Here is a 20,552-nt window from a genome sequence, read left to right on the forward strand (position 1 = left end):
CGTAGACTTTAATTTCGTGGCAATCTTGTATACAGTAGACGCAGACTTTATCGGCAACACGCAATCCTAACAAAACGGCAAACGCGCAAATGTCGAACAACGCAACCCATCTGTATCATCGCCACTATAACCGTTTCATATTTTTCCTGAATGTAATAATAACACCTTGACAGTGATTTCATTCCAATACAGTGTTGGCCTATCACCGAATATAAGCCTAAATGGAATGCGTGCGTAATACGAGCTATCTCTAAACTCTATTGCGTCCTAGATATCGGCAGTCCATTATCGTAGATAATTCGCTAAATTGATTAGATATTTACTCTACATTTACAAATGTCCTTTCGAAGAGGTTATTACGTTCTCATCAGCCCGGAAAAGGGGTCAAACCGCCGAATTGGAAATAAACGATAGGATAATGTTTGTCGTGCACCGACGTACCAGTTTGTACTCCCTTGACGTCACCAACAATGGCGCTCGGCTCGGTCGTTTGATCGAATCCGGTTAGCTAAATAATACCCCCTTAAAGGGCATTTCCAAACCACTACCACTCGGAATCCCCGCTATCGCTCCGAGGGATGTCGCCGAAATTAAAATTAACTTTTGCAAATGAAGAAAAAACACGTTGCGAAAATTGTGGCAATGGGTTTCTTTCTCACGGGTAATTTTACTCGCTAAAAATGGAACCAAATGCGTCTTTTTAAGCGGAACTTAGCGTTATACCTATCAGGTGCATTCCCCCCCACCGTCCCCTGTCCATTAACAGTGCTGCCACGTTAAAGGAAAATAAAAAAACTCGCGATAAAATTGAGCTCGTCTCTACTGTTATTGAGGATCGCCGGTTTCTCAGTCGTGACTTCATCGGTATTTGTTAGCGGGTGCAAATAGGCCTCCAGCGCCATATTAAGAGGCGTTGTTATCAGCTGGTTCTCTAGATTAGCGTTTCGATATTGGCCCGTCGGACGTCGCCTCGGTCGACTCGAGGATAATTGTTATCCCGGAATTTTCATTGTTGAAGCGTATCCCGAGAGCCGCGTAATCAAGGCCTCTTCTATATAGTTTACCCGATTGTCTTTTTAGGGTTTTTTCCCCCGAACCCACCCTACGAGACACCCACGCCTCAACAAGTTTTATTTTTTATTACCCTCTCTTCCCCTCCCCACCCTGGACCTTTTCCGCGTTTTCTTTGAACAGTTTTATTGAGTTTTCGCGGAACGATGGACGCGTGTTTTCTTATGGCTTGAAAAGCCTTATCTTAACTTTGTCGCGAGAAATGGCGCATTTCAAAGTATGACGTCGGACTATTGTACCTTGCTTTAAGACAATTGACACAATTTTGCGGTTCCAAGTGTTTTTCTTTTGTGCGCGTTAAAAAAGTGTGGTCTCCCTAAAAATGGAATTGCAGGATTTGAAAAAGGTTGGTTTTGTTATTTGTTTAGATTAATTTGATAGTAGATAAATATTAAAATATAATGTATTATTAATTAATTATTAGTTTAGATTTAATTTGATTGTATATAAATAAATATTAAATTATTAGTTTATGAATTATTATAAGTATAATTTAATATTATTTAAAAAAATTATTTTAAATATAATATAATATAAAATATAATTTAATATTAATAAAGTATTAGTTTATAAATTATTTTAAATATAATTTAATATTAATAAAGTATTAGTTTATAAATTATTTTAAATATAATTTAATATTAATAAAGTATTAGTTTATAAATGATAAAAATAACTTTTTTAATAAATAGCTGTTTGCTTGGATGTACTCCATTTTTTAATACAGGCAGGTTTTTTGACATCCTATAGACGTATTGTTAAATAATCTCAAAACACTGCAATTTCTTAGAAATTTCTTACGAACGTGTAGCTAGACGTTATTGCGTAGATTTTCTCTTCGGATCTTACTATGTTTACATTTAATAAACGAGGCGTGATTTATTTTGGTGGGAAAAGCAGTTGACCTTGTTTTAAAATTCTGACTAAATGACACGATTATTTGAAGCCAAAAGCGTTTAATCGTTTTACTCATACACTAATAATAATTAATATTCATACCAGTACATTCTATGATTCTAATCGCACGTGATGTATAGGCATTCTTCATAAAGGAAATTATCAACTTTGAAACAAGCCTCTTCAAGAATGTATTTATACTTATGGAGAATGACTCGTGGGTATCATTGTCGAAATTTCCACCGGAACGAGAGGGGAGAAAAAGTTTAAATAGCGACGTAAGACGTCATATTTAGGGAACCAATAAGATACCTGGCTGAGTTAATTTTGTTTAGGGGGAAGGAGCTCTCCGTTAGAGCGCGAGGATAAAAATAATCTCCCAAACTACAAATTCTTGCCTTAATCTATTTTAATAATTTCCGATTGACGCGTATTGTGTCATAAAGGAAGTTAGATATAAGCCAATTTTATCAGTTTGTATTTTCGTATTGATTTGACGTCTATTATTTATCTAAATTTTCAAAGGTGATCGCCGAGCTGACACGTGGAGGACTGTGGGGCCCTGGCGGAAGGAAGACCCAACCGAAGCCGTCCGCTATCTTCTATTCAGGTATAAAGCTTTTCTAGCCGCGGCTTATCTATAATAGAGAGGTTAAGCCAAGTGCTCTAGAAGTTTTAACAACAACGTCGGGAATATCTAGACGTTCGAGAAGAAACACTCTATAAAATTGGTTAAGCGCGCTTTCAGTTTGACGGCCAACGCCATCTAGGAGCAACAAACACAGCACTGCCCACACAAGGAGAACGCAACCCGTCAAAAGTCGTGGATTTTCTTGCGTACATTTTTCATTGGTTAGACGCTTTAGCGCCTGCTGCCGTCGGAAGGGGAAAATTGTCTTCCCCCTTTCCGTAAAACGTTCAGCGTAAAAGTTCGTCCAATGAAATTTGTACACAACACTGCGTTCGCGTGTTAAAAGGCTAGCTGCGTTCTCCTTGTGTTTGTTGCTCCTATACGCCATCAAGTACTTTTGCAATCGAATTTTCACAAATTGCTCACTTTTCGCAAACCCAGGGTACACGAAGAATTAATGTTGTTTAAACAAAACTAAAACAAGCGTTATGTAATATGGGTATGACTCCCAGTGTCGTAAATAAGGCCCCCGCAGACCCCGCAATCCGGGAGGGCCAAAGGGCTTCAGGGGGCCCCTAAATTCCTATCAAATAATATGCTAGATACCGACTAAAACCCCGAAAATAGTTTCACGAGGGGTCTAGGGTGTCTTATCTACGCCTTTTTGTATGAGTTTTTTAGAAATAAAATTATTTGTTGCTTCGTGTGCCCAGGTGTACCGCAAATGTATCTCTTTGTATACTCGTACTTATTTCGCCAAATTCGTCTTAACAAGTACGCTTCTAGATAAATAATATGTTGTCATAACTCTGATTTGTGGAGTTGTAAAATTATAATTATCAATATTTTGATTTAAACACTATAAATATATTACGAAGTGTCACATTAGCTCGACAGAAATATGGCGTCGTCTTGAAGTTGCAAAATTTTCGATTCCGAAGTACCAAACGGAAAAGTAAAACGTCTAAAATATTCACGCGACACCCGACGTTGTTTTTCAAACTTCTACAGTGCTCCGCTTAACCTCTCCATTATTTGAACAGCCGATTCATTAAGAGCCGTACATAAAATAGGCAAATCAAACGAGGAAGCGTAAACCCGAATAGTCTCAACTGGGGGCTCCCAAATGATCGTTTCAGAAGTCAAACTCGAGTGACGAAAGTTTAATGAAGGGGGAATCTAAATTGGGTTGATATTTGAAAGGCTAGTGAACTCTCTCTCGTTTCCCCTTTGGCTTTGAACTCGACTTCTAAGTCTTACCAAGGTTCGGATAGTTTAGGAAAGGACGTAGCCTTCACCTCTTTCTTGGCCTATGATCGAGCTGTCTTCGTAGTTGATCCGTAGGATACAGTGGCTGCGGTGGCGGTCTCTTCTAATCAGTCACCCGAAGCGGCGTCCAACGCGTCCCCGGCTCAAAACGGCTCCCCATTGTTTAGAAGGAAAGCATTTAGCCGCTCCTCTTTTATCAGAAGCCGAGTAATTAGAGAGCTTAATTCCCAGGCCCGCGTTTCTTCGAGAGACGATGGGAGCGGAATCTAGGCTCGCCCGCTATTTTAGGGCTCGAATATTTGAACGAGGAACTGTGGAATATTATATATATTTTTATGGCCTTACCATCGGTGATTACGAAATACCTAAGCCATTGTCATAACATAGTCGCTTTTACTGCGCCCGGAATCTCGGTCGTTTTTAACGATATGACGTCCCAGCTCGCGAAGGCCGCCTTCTTCGCCGTGAAATCCGGCCCTTTATCTCATTTTGCTGCTTTGCCTAAATAATAACGCGCTTCATTCTGCGAGGAAGCGCCGCTTTAAGCCGCTTAATTCCGTCGTTTGGTGGCGCGGCCTTCGCAGTTTTCGCATAGTTTCGATCCTTCGTAATTAAAACAGCCCTACGTTCTTCGAGAGGATCATCCCGTGGTCCGTTTAGCTTCCAAAAGCGACGTCCGCGACTAACCCGACACCTCGATTCGAAGGTTGGGATGTGGAACTAGACTATCCCCGAACTGTCAACTCGGTAGAGTTGTTCAGTCGCTCTTCTGGCCAGGAAGGGAGCGGGTGGGCATCGGGGCTAGCACAGTTTCCTTCTTGCGCGGTTGAAAGGAAGGCGATGCCTACTCCGTTGTCGATTGAGGCGAGAACTTATCCCCGAATTGAAATGGTGGTGTCTAACTCGGTGGAACCCTTCCGTTCGAATTCTATAACCGCGCCGATCAATTAAAATACCGGAAAGGCGCAGCTTCCAAATGGAGAGCCTGGAGGACAGTTTTGATATATTAGCGCGCTTATGTAACCCCGCTTTCTCTCCTAATTGGCAACAAGTTTACCATCCTGACAAATTTTACTATCATTTTTAAAGGACAATTGACGAAGTTATGCGCGGAATTTCGTTTGTAGTTTTTAATTAAGTTTTGCGACTCTCGGGATTTTTTTTGTTATGATTAAAAAATGTGGTTCAATTTCTAAAATGTAGTCTGACAGTACAATGTTGAAAAGTTAACCCCGGTGCAAATTACGTCATCACGGGTCTTTCTAACAAGCCCGTTAAAAGCATGCTTTTGGGCCCTTTCGCTCATAGCCCCGGGGCAAATTATGTCATCCCGGGCCCTTCAAAGCATGCTTGTAGGCCCTTTCCCTCAGGGCCCCGGGGCAAATTATGTCATCCCGGGCCCTTCTAACTGAAATTCCAAGGGGAGGGGATGCTGGTAAAAGGCAATTCACTGGGCCCCTTGTGGTAGCGCCCCCCTAAAAAGCGCGCTTGCTGACCCTTCCCCTCCGGGCCCCGAGTATTTTTCCTTCTCTGCCAGGTCCTGGATCCGAAGAAGAACTTCAGTTATCTCCCGACGCAGTTATAAAGTTTTAAAATAAACTTGAAGCTTCGACGCGCTCTTTCTTTCCTTAGCGCGATTCTGGTAATGTTCCGAGAAAAGAGTTATGACCGCGCCAGATTATGTTGGGCGTTAATTAATGAACCCCCGACAAGCTGGCTTTTCTTCACGGTCGCCGTCGGGGGATGCTGCTCATCGATTTCCTATCTATACTGCGCGGAACCGGAGAGGGTTCCCCACCAAATATTAGTCTTATTGTTTGGTCGGCAAAGACCGCCTAAGAAGCGGGAAAAACCAACCGCTGCCGATGTTATTTTTCTTTCATTTGGAGCCCGTGTCGGCCGAAACTACCCCGCCAGCTATTACCAGAAACCATATACCCTCCCGGCGAGAGTCGCCAGTAGGAGCGAAGGCGCCCCAAATCACCATTTATTTAGCAACCCGGCACTTCGTTTTCGCTTACTATAGATTCGGTGGTACCTGGCCAGCCTATATCTCTAATTTAATATTGATCCGTTTTCCCTTCCTCGCTTGTGTCGGAATTCAGACGTCTGCTGGCGAGTCTAACGGGCGAGTCCTCTCCCGCCACCTTTTCAATTTCAAATCTCGCAGACGCGTCTTCCTTCCTAAAAATACTTCTCGATCCGAACTTTCTCCACGAATATGTTATCTCTTATTGGCCATTTCTTTTCAAAGCGCGTCGATAAGCAAATTTACGCGTGGATGAGTTTAAAGGCATAGGATTTCTTCTGCCAGTTTTCTCTTAAAGTTTTCTTCCCGCCGCGCAAATATCCTGGTGGTAGGCCAACGTGTTCCGCGGTTGGCCTACCACCAGGATATTTGCGCGGCGGGAAGAAAACTTAAAGGAAAACTGGCAGAAGAAATCCTAGGCCTTTAAGAATATATTTTTGCGACTTTTCGAGACGCGGAGTAAAGGTAGTCGCTACAAATTGCGGAGGGCTATCGCTCCAAAACTGTGTAGGTGTTACTTAACTGTACTTCAGGAATAATAGAAGCTCCGTAATAAGGGCGTCGTTAACCACGCCCTGTTATATATGACCCTACTTAAGCGCGCCCCCTTTCGTTACACCGGGATAATACTGCCCCGATATATGGCGAGGTTTCGCGTGACGTCAGTTAATTTTAAAAAGGCGGAATTAGGTCGACTGGCAGCATTGCGTAATTGCGTTTGTAAGTAGTTTAAAATTTAATCCACCGCAAACCGCGATCCGAAGAAACTCTTAATATTTCGTATACAGTCATTCAAAATTGCTCCTCTCATTATTCTCCTTAAACAAACCAGTTAAAAAATAAATAAATCAAATCAACACGGGCTTCCTCTGATAAATTATGATTATGGTAGTCGTTATTTTTCGTGTTTAAGACAAAAGGAAAAAATGACGCGAGAAAGTGTAAGAACTTTTTCCTGGGGAAATGAAGATGCCATTATGGCGTGTGTGATTTTGGTTTTTTTCTCTCTCTCTCTCTCTCTCTCTCTCTCTCTCTCTCTCTCTCTCTGCACCTTTTTTTTGACGGCGTATTTTGGAGAAAGATGTTCTTCATCGCGTCAATTTATTTCCTTTAAGTCTGGCTTCCCAGCTCGCTTCGCACGCTTGAGGGAGAAGCGGGGAATCGCTTTCTACTTCTCCGTAGGGGAAGATCATTGCGTGGGAACAAAAAGAGGAAACTCTTGTCTGCCGACGAAATGCCCAGATTTTATAGCCAACAAGATGTCGCGTTCCGTCGCTCTTTTAAACCACCCCCGAAATTTCACCCTAGATTTATTTATACGAAAACTATTACAGTCTCACCTTTTTGACTATATTAAATAAAGAACATTGAGGTTAAATTGTCCACTGTAATAAATATATTATATTAATTGCGACATCAACAACGCCACCGTAAGTTAGTTTAAAATTGCTAAAAGGAGAACTGTCACCAAAACCAAAATTTACGAGGTTTTTTTACAGAAAGATAGAAAATATATTAATAATTATGTCCCAGAAATTTTATAGTTATTGGAAATGTATTTAAAAGTTACGCTACTTTTTCCGCAACCTACATCAAACGGCTTCAAAAAATTCAGAAATCGCGGTTGAACCTACGTGCAGCGCCCAAAGAATGAAAATTTGAAAAAGGGCGGCGTGTAAGGCATATTAGAAACACGATTACTACTAATATAACTCGGTTAAAAAGCCAAGGAGAATGTCGTAGAAGACGACAGTTCCGACCGAAAAACGATAAAACCGGGGGAAAACATTTCGTTCACTAGATGGCGCTGCAGGTAGGTTCAACCAAGCGGTTCTGAGATTCTCGAGTCGAGGGGGGGGGGGTTGTATTTAACCATTTTCGGACGTCCTCTATCCATTTAAATGGTTTTTAACCAATTTTAGGGAGGTGACAGTTCTCCTTTAAATAAAATTATCGTTTCATTTTTTAGCAAAAGATCATTTCCTATGGAAAATGGTTTTTGTATGCTAAAATACGCGTCAGGGCCAAGATTAGAGTGTTCTTTTTTATTCATTTTCTTTTGGCGTTTTAAAAGTTTCTTAATATTAATACTTCTCCCACAAAAAAGTCACTTTATGAAATTGACTGCTTGGATGTGAATCGGGTGGGTTCCGAAATCGGCGCGGTTTCTCGCCCTCAAAACTCAACTCTTCCTTGACTTTCTTTCAATAATTAAGTGTCTTCGTTATATATCTTCCACTTTATTCTTCGAGAAAAACGCCGAATAAAAATAACCCCGCAAAGAACGATTTAATTTTTCCTCTTCCTGTGATGGATGTCTTGAAATTCTTAAGGCGCCATTGGCAAAAACCAATAAAACGTCTTTTTTGACTAACATTTTTTCGCCTACTTTTCAAATAGCTTTAATGGCCTTCGCCTTTGGCAACTTGCCTATTTGGCGGAACTGTGGAATTTAGATTATATAATTTTCGGTTTGTTTAAGAATAATAGTGGTACATTCCTCGGAGCTATCAAGCGTGGTTTATTAGTTTTTATAACTCTTTACTCGCGCGCGTTAATAGATTTAATTTCGTATAGGCAAAATTCCTACTTTTAACGAAAGAATTTGCTTTATAATGTACGTATATATATTAGAAAATTGTATGGGATTCGGCGACTTTCGTGTAGCGCGCGTTTTATAACCTTGAGTCAAAGTCTCGGCAGCTGGTCACGTTTTATAGCACGACTTCAATGTTTGATTCTCATCTCGAATTTTTGACGTTCGTGAAAAACATATTTCACGCGTAAAACGCTCGTCGACAGATTGCAAAAAGGAATTGATCCCGTAAAGGTCTCCCGCGCGTAGACGATTTTGACTTCAACTCTGTTGTTTGGCCTGTACTTGTCCTAGTAAGGCGAAAACAGTTCAACGTCTTCCCGTTTTATCTAAAGCTTCGAAGAGACTTCGCTGCGTAGTGGTAGGTAAGCGCTTTGTAAGAACCTTGGTAGGAAGGGTCCCCTTGATATTTAGAATTGGTTAAAGTTTGTCGGTCAAGATAAGCCCCTCTCGGGAATTCCGGGATAAGAGGGCTAGCTATGAAAAGAATAGAATTTTCTCTCGGGAGCGACGGGACAGAGTTGAGGCGAACTTAAAATAGTTTCGCCAACGTATTGATCGTTTTTGTCGGGCCATGATATATTTTCTTCTATATCCGCGGGTTGTTCTTTTTTCTTTTGTAGAGCCAAGGAATTATCCGGAGGTTGCGCTGGGCAGCGGGGAAGGTCACGAAGCGCCGTTGCATCACTCGGCCTCTCTGATCAACGCCAGCGGTCAGCAACACGAGCCGTCCGAACTCCTCGAGCGGCTGTCGCTGCATCAGGCGGCCAACCCCCCGCTGCAGAAGCTGCCCCATTACAGCTCGGCCACTCTGGGGACGCCCTCTCGCCGCGCGGCCTTGGAACGCGGGGCCCCTCCGCCCCGGGCCTTCACCCAGGAAGAGTTCACCTCGGCCATTCTCGCGCGGACCCAAGTCACCTTGGGTCAACGTTTGTCCAGTTCCGGCGAAACCAGGGAACCTTGTAGCGGCCAGTGCGGAAATATCATGTGCAGCCTGTCCGCGACGGGCGACGAGAGTTTGGCCGAACACGCGATAGATGGCGACACCGGCGTCGATTCGACTCGCGACGAAACGCGCGAAAGCGTCGGCGGCGGGGAATCGAAACCGACGGCGAGCGTCGGCAGCGACGTCGAATCGAGGGCGGCGGAAAATCTCGCGGCCCCAACGGCGGACTGCTCCTCGGGCGGAGAAGGCGGAACTCCTACGCCGGAGCGGACGAACTCGGAACTCTCCATGATCAGAGAGAACCACGAAGTTGGAAAAGATCCGGATTTCGAATCGGCCGATTACGCTTTGTCCCCCGTGATGGAACGGAGGACCAAGAGCGGAGTGCTCGGGAAAATCAAGAGTCTAACGGTGAGTCTTTCCGATCTACTTGATCCGTGTGATAAGTAACTAAAAGAGAAAATACCAAAAATCAAAACGAGACCCCGAAAAGGAACCGGTCGTTTCGTTCGAATCATCGCGCTCAATCTTCCCTCGCCCGGATACGAAACGCTACGCGAGACGATGATCAACGCCGCCAAATAGCGGCTCCCTTTTCGCACCTGTTGCGTGTGCCGTCTTCTATATTTGCTTTTTATTTCGTTGTTGTCCGAAACTTCATTTTTTTTGTGGCTAGGATAAACACGCCCTCTTAAAAAAAGTAACTATTTCTAGCTCGCTTTCGCTTCTCATTCTTGACAAAACGTAATTTATCGATTGTATAATATTTATAAATAAAATAAACTTCGCGTCAATTTTTCCCGCTTTTCTCGATTACGTTACACGTGTATTTAACGGGGGAAAACTCGGTACGAGTCTCCCCTTTACAGCAGTCAACCTTTTAAAAAGAGCTTTAAAAAATAAAGTTTAAGATTTATCTCGATAACCGTCTTTGTTTCCTTTAATTATTTATTATCCATTTAATATAATTGCTTTTCAAAAAAGGGGTAAAGTTTATTTTCGCCATAAAAATATTTGTCAAGTGTTGTGTGTTTTATGGTGTATTAAGCCTACTTTTTTCGTTGTACCGTTTTCTTCGCAGTCTGTATGATAAGATAAGACTCTTCTTTATTAACAACTACCTTAAACGGTTTTTGTCGGGAGATTTTTGGCTTTTTCCCAAAACGGAAAGAATTTCGCGTAATCCGTCTTTCGTCAATTTGCCTGAAAATAAAAATTGCAAAAAAAATGTGATTGTCACTTCGATACCCGTAACTCGAAACTCGTAACTCGTCAGGCGTTACGATATTTTAATAGCGAACCCCCCCTCGTCCGTTGCATTGTCGTTCGTTTTGCAGCGCGGAGATAAAGACGAAAACAATTTAAACGAAACACAAAAGGTATGACAATTAAGAAATACCCGGGAGTTTTTCAGTCGGAACAGATGCTAGTAAATATTTGCCTCTAAATTAGCCGCGCAACCTAGAAAAAGTTGAAATATTTTATAACTTTAAATTGGGGTATATTTTACGTAGCGCCTGATTTATCCGGCTCTTTCTTATAGGTGAAATATAAATCCGAAAATCATTTGTCTCGTTTAACTTGACCCGTACCTGTTTCGTAATATCAAAGTAAACCAAGTCGTAACGCGAATCTAATTTGTTTGCGCCCGCGTACCTTTTGAATCTATAGTAAAGCAATATGGCCGCTCTTTTTCCTTACCGAAATAGTAATTTAATAGCTGTCATCTTGACTTAATAGAAAACGGCGGATAAGCGTAGTTGAAGGAAGGCTCGGTAGTGGTGGCCCTTTTTCGCTCCTATCTATTCACGGAGAGAGAATTTCGTTCATTCCGGATGCGTTGTCATGCCAACGTCGCTCGTCTCATCCTTCCTATAGGCTCCTTATAAAAGTTAAATGAAGACGATTTTCTTAGCAGTTTCGGGAAAGGATAAGTCAGCCAATCTTGATTGGACGGCGCTTCTCTTTCGATATATATCGCTCTATTATACCAAAGGGTGCCGAGAATGTACACGTAAGAAGCCCGACTCTATCGCTTCTTTATCCTCGTGTCGGGTATAAATCTTGCCGCTAATATACATATTTTTCCTTTTTAATATTTCCCCCGAAATTTAAAGGCCGACTACATAAATCTTCGGTTTACTCTGTCTTTCACTGGAAGTAGGCTTACTGCAATACACCTGTGCCATGCAGTCAGCCTACTTCCAGTGGAAGACAGAGTAAACCGAAGATTTATGTAGTCGGCCTTTAAACGGGGAACTTTTTTATTTAAAATCTCTGGGATTCTAGAACACGTACTGCATCGGTTGTTTAAGGAAAAATACCACTTCCTCCTCTGACTTCTAGCGGAATTAAATAAAAACTAATATTCAAATTTTACAATCTGTTGACATTCCTATTTGTACATAGTCTTCGTAAATTTAGATTGGTTTGTAATAAACAATATACTAAACCTGTTATAGCAGATTCCTTTTTTGGTGAATGTGATGGAAAAATACGTTGTTATTGAAACAGCTGGTGCCGATAACTTTGATAGTAGTTATTCTACAGGGTGTTTCAAAAGGTTACGCAAAAATTTGAAGAAGTTGTAAGTGGTGAGTTGAGAAGTATCCCTGTTTTTTCCCATTTTCCTACGATGAGTTAAAAGAGCGCCAGAGAGCTTCAAAGTGTGGCCTACTAGCCCCTGGAAGTAGGCTGCAACAAGCGCAAAACCAAGCAGCAGGGGAACGCGAACATTAGGTTTCGGTTCGTGTGATAGGTAAAAAAGAGACTTTGTAAACAAATCGAGGTAACCAGCGTAAAAAAGTATAAACTTAAACAGTATTTAAAGTCCCTGCCGCTTGGTTTTGCTCTTGTTGCAGCCTACGTCCAGGGGCTAGTAGGCCACACTTTGAAGCTCTCTGGCGCTCTTTTAACTCATCGTAGGAAAATGGTCAAAAAACAGGCTTACTTCTCAACTCACTCCCTATACAACTCGTCAAAATGTTTGCATAACCTTTTGAAACACCCTGTAGAATAGTTTGAAATGATGACACATAACGAAGTTACGTATTAATGACAAATGTCGTCTGAAGGAAATGAAATACATCGTATAAAAAATATTCTACTTATTACGAATAGATTGAACCGGCGCCCGCAGATGGGTTCACGCTCCGGCGCCCAGATTAAAGCATCGTTTCAAAGGTTGTCCTCTCCTCTATACCCAATTACTTGGCGGTCTCGCGCGTCGGATCTCCCGCCACCGAACCCTACGAAAGGTTTCGCCAATTTGAAATGAGATCTCGAGACTAGCGAGGTTTTTCAATGAAAACGCGTTTAATTCCCCTTCCTCTTAATGTTTTTTTCTTAACCCAGGGTAAGAATCTCATTTAGTATTTTAAGTGGCTCGCTATAGCAGAGCGAATTAACTGTGGAAAATTTTCCACGGAGCTTTGGAAAAAAACCCCGGCTACGCGTCCAGTACCTTAAGTGCTTTGTTTCGTAAATCGCCTAATTGTTAAATCCTCCCGAGAACTTCGCAGAGCCAGACAATTTCCTTGCGGGGAAGTAATCTGGGATCAGTGGCGCGGGGTTCTATAGGGTTCTGAGAAGCGCGGATTCGATTCTTTTATCAAAGGAAAAGTTCGCGTAAGCAATTCTAGAATATGCTCCGAAATTAGCTTTCCCGTCCCCCGGTATACGGCCGAGGCTGGCTCTAATACGAATGGACGTTGAATCTTCCACGTGTTTACGCGGAATGCCGCATTCCGGGGGATCGATAACTACGCGCGCATCTTCGTAAAGGCCTATTTCCTCAGCGCGTTCCAAAGTGAAGGAACGGTATATAGACTACCTTCGATTACTCCGGGTTTACTCCCGTCAACTTACAAGGAGAGTACCCGAGGTGTTTATTGCCGATTTTGTTCAATGTTGGGCGTAATTTAGATATGAAATTTCCCAAAAGGAGACGTTGCACTACCCATTCGATTTGCCGTGGCAACCGAAACTGTTTTTGACCACTTAAAACAAAAATAATATTTTTTTCCTTATTTTACCCAAACATTGTTACAATTTTACCCCAAAAATGTTCCAATTTACTCACATTTAATGAAATACACCTAAATGTGGTCCAAATTACCCATTTCGTGATTTTAAAATTTAAAAAAATTTCGTACAGGATACCCTGTGAAACCGAGAAAATCCCATGCTTTTTTAAAAGGTGATATTTTTGTTTTAAATGGTAAAAAACCTTTTCGGTTGCCATGGCAAATCAAATGGGTAGTGCAACGTCTCCATTTGGGAAATTTCATATCTCATATAAGTCTACATTACGGCCGACTTTGAACAAAATCGGCAATAAACACCTCGGGTACTCTCCTTGCAAGTCCGATCCCGACGATAGCGGTATATGACGTTTCGTTAATTTAAGACGAGGCAGATAGACCCGCTGAGGAGGGACTGGAAATACCCTTGACCCTTAAGTACCATAAAACACCGAGTTAGCTCGCCATCCTAACGCCGTAAGCCCCTCCTTTAAGACGCGTCTTTCGAAGATCTTAAATCGCCCCGTCGAATGGGCGGATACGGAGCGAAGAGTCCTTTAGTTTCTGATGGCCCCATGTTTGCCCCGTCACTTGCCGGATCCGTATATCACTCGTGGCCGCTATCTATAAGTCTTCCTCGGAAAAAAAAGTCCTAATCCTCGTCGACACTTTCACTCCGCGGCGCACGCTCCGCTGCATTTTTTATACGACCCTCTTTACAGTTATTTGTATATTCTTCCAAAATTGGGAAGCAGGTGTTTACGCTAGCTTCAATCTTTGCCCATACACTCGATTGCCATCGACGCGTTGACAAAATTCGACGCTGCGTAGACACATTTTTATATTTTCCCCGTAAGATGACTAGATTATAACGATAAATCGAACTATTTCCGGAGGCGACATGTTTTCCCCTTATGTAAACTTCGTTTCTTTCTCACCTGCTGGCATTTGTGGGATATTTGCGCGCTATACACTCTTTTTTTGGGAATTTTGCTGGGCGCGTTCATGTTGAGTTTACCCCCCTTAACCCCCATTCTCCATATCCTGGGACCAAAGACTCGAGCCTAGACCCCCCACCGGTGGTTCCAGGTAATGGCCGACTAGCGGGCGGCCAAAAAGAGGGGTCGAAAAGACCGCGAAAAAGAGTGTATTGTTGACCCCTGGATGGTACCGAGGTTAAATTTGCGTGTCGCAGTAGCGTCGCTAGGCTGTTTTAGGTAGCGCTTGAGCCACCTGAAAATTTTCTGAAGCGCCTCCTAAAATTCCCGTAATTGATTTCATTGTTTCATAACTCATGAAAGGGTTTCTATTACAATTTCGGAAATAAAATGGTTTATTTTCTTAAAACGTTTCGTTATATACCTTTAATTTAGGTGGTTGGTTTCGGGAGAGTGAAGGGAGGAGAGGACAGAGAAGCTTTAACTTTTCCAACGTTATCTGAATTTGACCGAAGTTTTCTTGATAAAAAGTATTTCTAAAAAAGTCATCGGTTTGCTAAGTCGACCTGTATGGGAGCCCTTGAGCAGGCGCTTAAGCGCCCCCAAAACGAAATTCTGGCGACGCCACTGGTGTGTCGTAAACGTGTCGTTGCTCCCGCACCTGTTTCACGCTCGATGGTAAATATTAGTACCACACTAAAAATCTTTTTTTACCTTAACATCGAATTCGTGAAGAATTTTCGAGAATCTTTTGTTTATAAAGTATTTTTTTCATATACGCGCTATATTTAGATTTAACGTGAAAGGCACGCTAGAAATCCAAAGGTATACGCTTTTCAAAAGAATGCAGATTCTAAGATTAATAAATGCGTGAATTCCCCTCCCTCCCTGTTCGGGAGAAAACTTTTACCGTAATTGGGTTCTTATTTTCGATCGCGTGATGCTAAAAAGAGCCCCAAACCTCGACTGCGTACAGCGAAAGTTACTTAACAGCTGAGTCTGACCCGAAGCGTTCGGGATAATAAAATGGTGATACCGTAACCCCGCCGTATATACATCTTAAAAGGGTCGATAGTTTTGGCGCATTCTCCAAATCGGAGCGCGCTAAGACGATGTACCCGTTCATTCGTGTATCGCGATAAGTGGGTTTGTCGCCTATTTTACAGATCCTTGAGGTGAATGCTGGAGATGGTAATAATAGCCTTTAAAAATCCAATTTTCGACAGACAGGATATGGCGTGCGCGCGTGTTTGACTCTCTCTCTCTCCCGGACAACCATTGTTTGGGCGAATTAAGTTTTAAAGAATTAAAATATATGTGAAATGAAAGCGAAATCCTCGTCGGCGACGCAGGAAACGCATCCTGCTGTTGCAGCCGCTCTCATCCTTGATTTCTGGCCTTCTCATTGTGGCCGCGTACGGGTACCCCCTTCGGGACATCGTCGAAATACGTTTACTTTTAAATGGTTTCTCGCGCGAAGCCTAATTGCCGTTTGCAAACGTACTTTTAACCGACGTAATTCTAGGGTTGGATCGCTGGAATTTCACGTCAATTGCCGGAAATGTTTTCTAATTTTATTTTACGAAATTATCATTTTTATATCTAATCAACATTCGTAATTTTTGACCATCCTATTTAATATACATGGTGTTTCAAAAGGTTACGCAACATTTTTAAGGAGTGGTAGGGGGTGAGTTGAGAAGTATGCCTGTTTATCCCCATTTTTCCTACGCTGAGTTGAAAGAGCGCCAGAAAACTTCAAAGTGTGGCCTACTAGTAGGCTGCAACGAGCGCAAAACCAAGCAGCAGGGACTTTAAATACTGTTTAAGTTTACTTTTTTACGCTGGTTACCTCGATTTGTTTACAAAGGCCTTTTTTACCTATCACATGAACCCAAACCTTAATGTTCGCGTTTCCCCGCTGCTTGGTTTTGCGCTTGTTGCAGCCTACTTCCAAGGGCTAGTAGGCCGCACTTTGAAGCTCTCTGGCGCTCTTATAACACATCGTAGGAAAAATGGGGATAAACAGGCGTACTTCTCAACTAACCCCCTACAACCCCTTAACATTTTTGTATAACCTTTTGAAACACCCTGTATATCGCTAGTTTAAAACTTCATTTTCCGCCTTTCTCGGAATACGGATTTCAAATATAGCGTTATTTTTGTAATAATTTCTAATTCGATACGGAACTCGAAAAACACACTCGGTTTAATACGGATAAATTCAACAAAACGTTTTAGGAGTTTCTATAAATAGTTCAAAGTAAGAAAACATATAGTCGCATTGTATAAGTTCATAAAAACTACGTAACTTATATAAGAAGTTTATTGGGTGATCGAAATGAGAAGCTATTCGAGAGACGGGGAACCTCGCGAATCAATTAAGAGCATCTTATTTTTATCCTTTTAAATTTCCCACCTGTCAAGAAATCGGTTCTGTCGCTAGTCTCGTTTCTTCCTAGGTGTAATTCCAACGAAAAAATATCGAAATTTATCTCGATAAGTTCGCTTTCCCCTCTTTAACAGCGATAATATTTTACCTTAAAAAAGATTTCTCGGTTCGAGTCGTGGAAGGATGAATCTTCCTAGATATAGCTATAGGTTGGTGGTCTTTTCATTGGCAACCTTGTCGGCCACCCGCGGGGGTCGTCGACTGCTGCGGGTATTTTTCGGGCGCGTATCAGCCGCCGTGATGGCCTCTTTTCGCAGCTTCTTCTTTCTGAAATTGGGGTCGGCGAGAACACGACGTCTTTGATAACAAATTATCTTTTTCGCCTTCTATCAATATTACCTTCAACTTCTTACGCGCGCCTCTAGGTAAACCAGCGCAGACGTTACCCCTCTTACCAGCCTTTAATTTCGCACTCTGGTGAGATCCAAATTTTATGGGGCGGGGGGGGGGGGGGGTATGCAGAGCCGCTTTCATCTTTATTTTCCCCGTCGATGAATCCGAAGAAATGGTCGTTCGCGGAATAGAACAGGTTTGACGCTCATCAGTTGATCCAACAGACGTCTGCGAGGAATTGCTCCCCGCGTACGCCGTGTCTCGCTATTAGCTTTTTCGATTTCTTTCTCTCGGATGAGTTCCGTCTCTCGACCGTCGCTTGTCCAAATCGAATGCAAATCGAGGCCTCCGCCGCTTCTAATTGAATAATGAGACTCATCTCGAGAGAGTCGGAACGTTACTCTTTGCTCTCGGACGCGGCCCAACCCACCCATCTTCGATCCTGGAAATCCAAGAAGTTCAAAGTGAGTTTTCCACCCGTACTTTTGTACTCCACTCTCTTTTCAATGCGTCTTCGAACATTTTTAGCTGATGTACTTCGCTTTCGTTATTTTTTGCCCGTCCCTCGTTTTTGATTTGCAAAATCGGAATGGTAAAATCGATTGCCCGAAAATAAAAGTTCTTTTTTTTTCATTTTACTTTGATCATTTTTTTAGTCGTTTGATTTTGGAAATGGTAGAGGTGGGGAACGAATAATTTACCGCGCGGGGAAAAATGGATTCTCGGGAACCTGAAAGATTTAAAATAACTCGTACAAGGACGCTCGTTTCGCTGATGAAGTGATGGGCTCACGTTGATTTTTTTATTCTTTTATAAATGAGAAAAACGTTTTCGGCTTAGGAGAGGCCTGGTAATTTTACCTTTCCTTCTTCCAATTCCACGAAAGCGTTTTCAGCATATAGGTATCGCGATGTATTTTATGGTTGAAATTATGGGTTTTGGTTTTACGAATATTTTAACCTATCGGTGATTGATCCTTCTTCGCGTGTCATATTTTAGATTTTTAAATTAAGATGGCTATACCTTTCTCCCCCAACTTTCTCATTCGCGAATAATTGGTCAGGCTCTCTTGATTACGTCTCACCTTGGAACAAAAAATAGCGCTTTCTACGGCAGCTTTTGTTTGGCTCGCTCATAATAGAGAGATAGAATCTCTGGCCGAACAAACGTGATATACCTGTCGGCTTTGTTGCTTTTTTCTTCACCGCGTTCATTTTCTTTTTGCTATTATACGCGCCCGATATAGGCTCCCGATTCGACCCGAGATATTATTATCTTTGCCCACCCCCCCCCCCCCGGAGAGAAAATTAAAGTTACGGCATTGTTGTTTTCTCTCATCTTTTCCCCTTCCTCACGAGCAAATTATATAGAAATGCTCGCGGCCTCTTTCATCTTGACGCTTTTTGTCCCTTCATCTCGAAAAGAAAATGAACTAACGGGCGGTTAATCAATTTTAGTATAGTTTTAGTTTGAAGTAGGTAATTAGTTTTGCGTCGCGTGGTTTTGGGACGCCTTCTATTATGTGACCAGAAATAGTTTTTGCATAGATACTTAAGTTATTTAGTTTTAATTTAATATATAATAGCTGAAGTATTGCTAATATAAGCTTGATACGTGTATCTTCGCGATGTGCCACCTAGGAGCAACAAACGCAAGGATAACGCAGCTAGCCTTTAAACACGCTAACGCGGTGTTGTGTACAAACTTCATTGGACGAGCCTTTACGCTGAACGTGTTACGGAAAGGGGGAAGACAATTTCCGAATTTTCCCCTTCCGACGGCAGCAGGCGCTAAAGCGTCTAGCCAATGAAAAACGTACACAAGAAAATGCACGACTGTTGACGGGTTGCGTTCTCCTTGTGTGGGGTGCTGTGTTTGTTGCTCTTAGGTGCCACCGATTTTTCAAAATTCGCTTTGTAAGAAAAAATAGCGTGGGGGGGATATTACAATATATATAATAATAATAATAATAATCAGCTAGGCTAATACCCAAGGCACCACCTTAATCCTAAGTCATCATGCGACTTTAAACTATTTCATCATAAAAATATTGTTTGTAAATAAATAAATATACTACAGTGTAATTTTTACATTTTACATAGAGGTAGTGCAACAGCCGAAACATTTTCCGCGGTTTCAAGGAAAATTCGCATTCATTAGAATTTTAGGGCTGTGCGAGTACTCTAACATCATCGAGTACTCGACATTTTTTGTGGTCGAGTACTCGAACATCATCGAGTACTCGACATTTTTTGTGGTCGAGTACTCGAACATCATCGAGTACTCGACATTTTTTGTCGTCGAGTACTCGAACATCATCGAGTACTCGACATTTTTTGTCGTCGAGTACTCGAACATCATCGAGTACTCGACATTTTTTGTGGTCGAGTACTCGAACTCGACCTCGAATACGTAATTGGAGAATACTCGTCGATTATCGAGTACGAAAAATTTGCATATTCGGGTACCCGAATAAGCTGCTCTCTAAACTCGTCGAGTATTTGTTTTTTCTATCCTCGTTGCTTCAAAGTTCAAAGAGGGGGTTTTACAACTTTTTGGGGGCAATAAACGGTACCCTACAAATCGTGGAAACTGTGGTTCATTTAAATTAAAGGGATATTTTTCAGCAATTAAAGTTACTTTATACTCCTTTTAAACTTAATTTAATAATTACTTGAATAAAACCAGCTCCTAATGAAGTACTCGATAACCCGACTCCTTAAAAATATTACTCGAGGTTTTTTTTAGTTACTCGACTCGAATAAGAGAAAGTTTCCCCTTAATCAAGTACTCGATTACTCGACTCGAATATTCGATGAAAAAAAATTGATAACCGACTCGATTGCCTAAAACCACTAATCGCACAGCCCTATAGAACCTAAATAACTGACGCTTTCGAAACGATTTGGTCGCTAAAATTAATTGAGAATGAAAAATCCCTGGAAAATAGCAATAAATAAAATGGTGGAAATTGCTCAACAAGTTTCCTCCATATTTCTTATCTCTCCTGATTCGATAGAAATCTCCAGCACAACGCGGGCCGAATAGAAAGCTATCTCTCGGTCCACATTCTAACAATGTTCCTTTTCTCATCCTTTGAAAGTGGTTCCCTCTTCGCCATCTTCTCTCCATCCAAAGATAAGAGAAATGGACGTAGAGAAAGAGAGAGATTTGTCATTCGCGGTGGGCTTCTGCCGCTGAGAGAGATAAACTTTAATGAGCCTTTGGGGCCCGTCTGCGGTGTACCCATATTTTTGACCCACTTTCGGGCTCTTGAAATCCAAAGGGTTACTGACTTCCTCATATACAAATCCTCCGATCTATTTTTCAACACCCCCCTCACCTTTTTTTAAATGAAAGTTCACTTT

General features: G+C 41.9%; 1 protein-coding gene across 5 annotated transcripts in view; it reads left to right on the plus strand.

The window, feature by feature from the left end:
- LOC149932731 (SAM and SH3 domain-containing protein 1-like) overlaps positions 1–20,552 on the plus strand; it is a 145,423-nt gene that overhangs the window by 115,103 nt on the left and 9,768 nt on the right. For all 5 annotated transcript variants that reach the window (XM_090156764.1, XM_090156766.1, XM_090156765.1 and 2 more), the window contains 2 exons: positions 2,494–2,578; positions 9,117–9,850. In XM_090156764.1, the coding sequence (XP_090012890.1) occupies positions 2,494–2,578; positions 9,117–9,850 (819 nt within the window). The remainder of the gene's footprint in view (positions 1–2,493; positions 2,579–9,116; positions 9,851–20,552) is intronic.

This window comes from Leiobunum rupestre, chromosome 8 (assembly GCF_980474605.1).
Source record: "Leiobunum rupestre chromosome 8, qqLeiRupe1.1.hap1, whole genome shotgun sequence".
Lineage (NCBI taxonomy): Eukaryota > Metazoa > Arthropoda > Arachnida > Opiliones > Sclerosomatidae > Leiobunum > Leiobunum rupestre.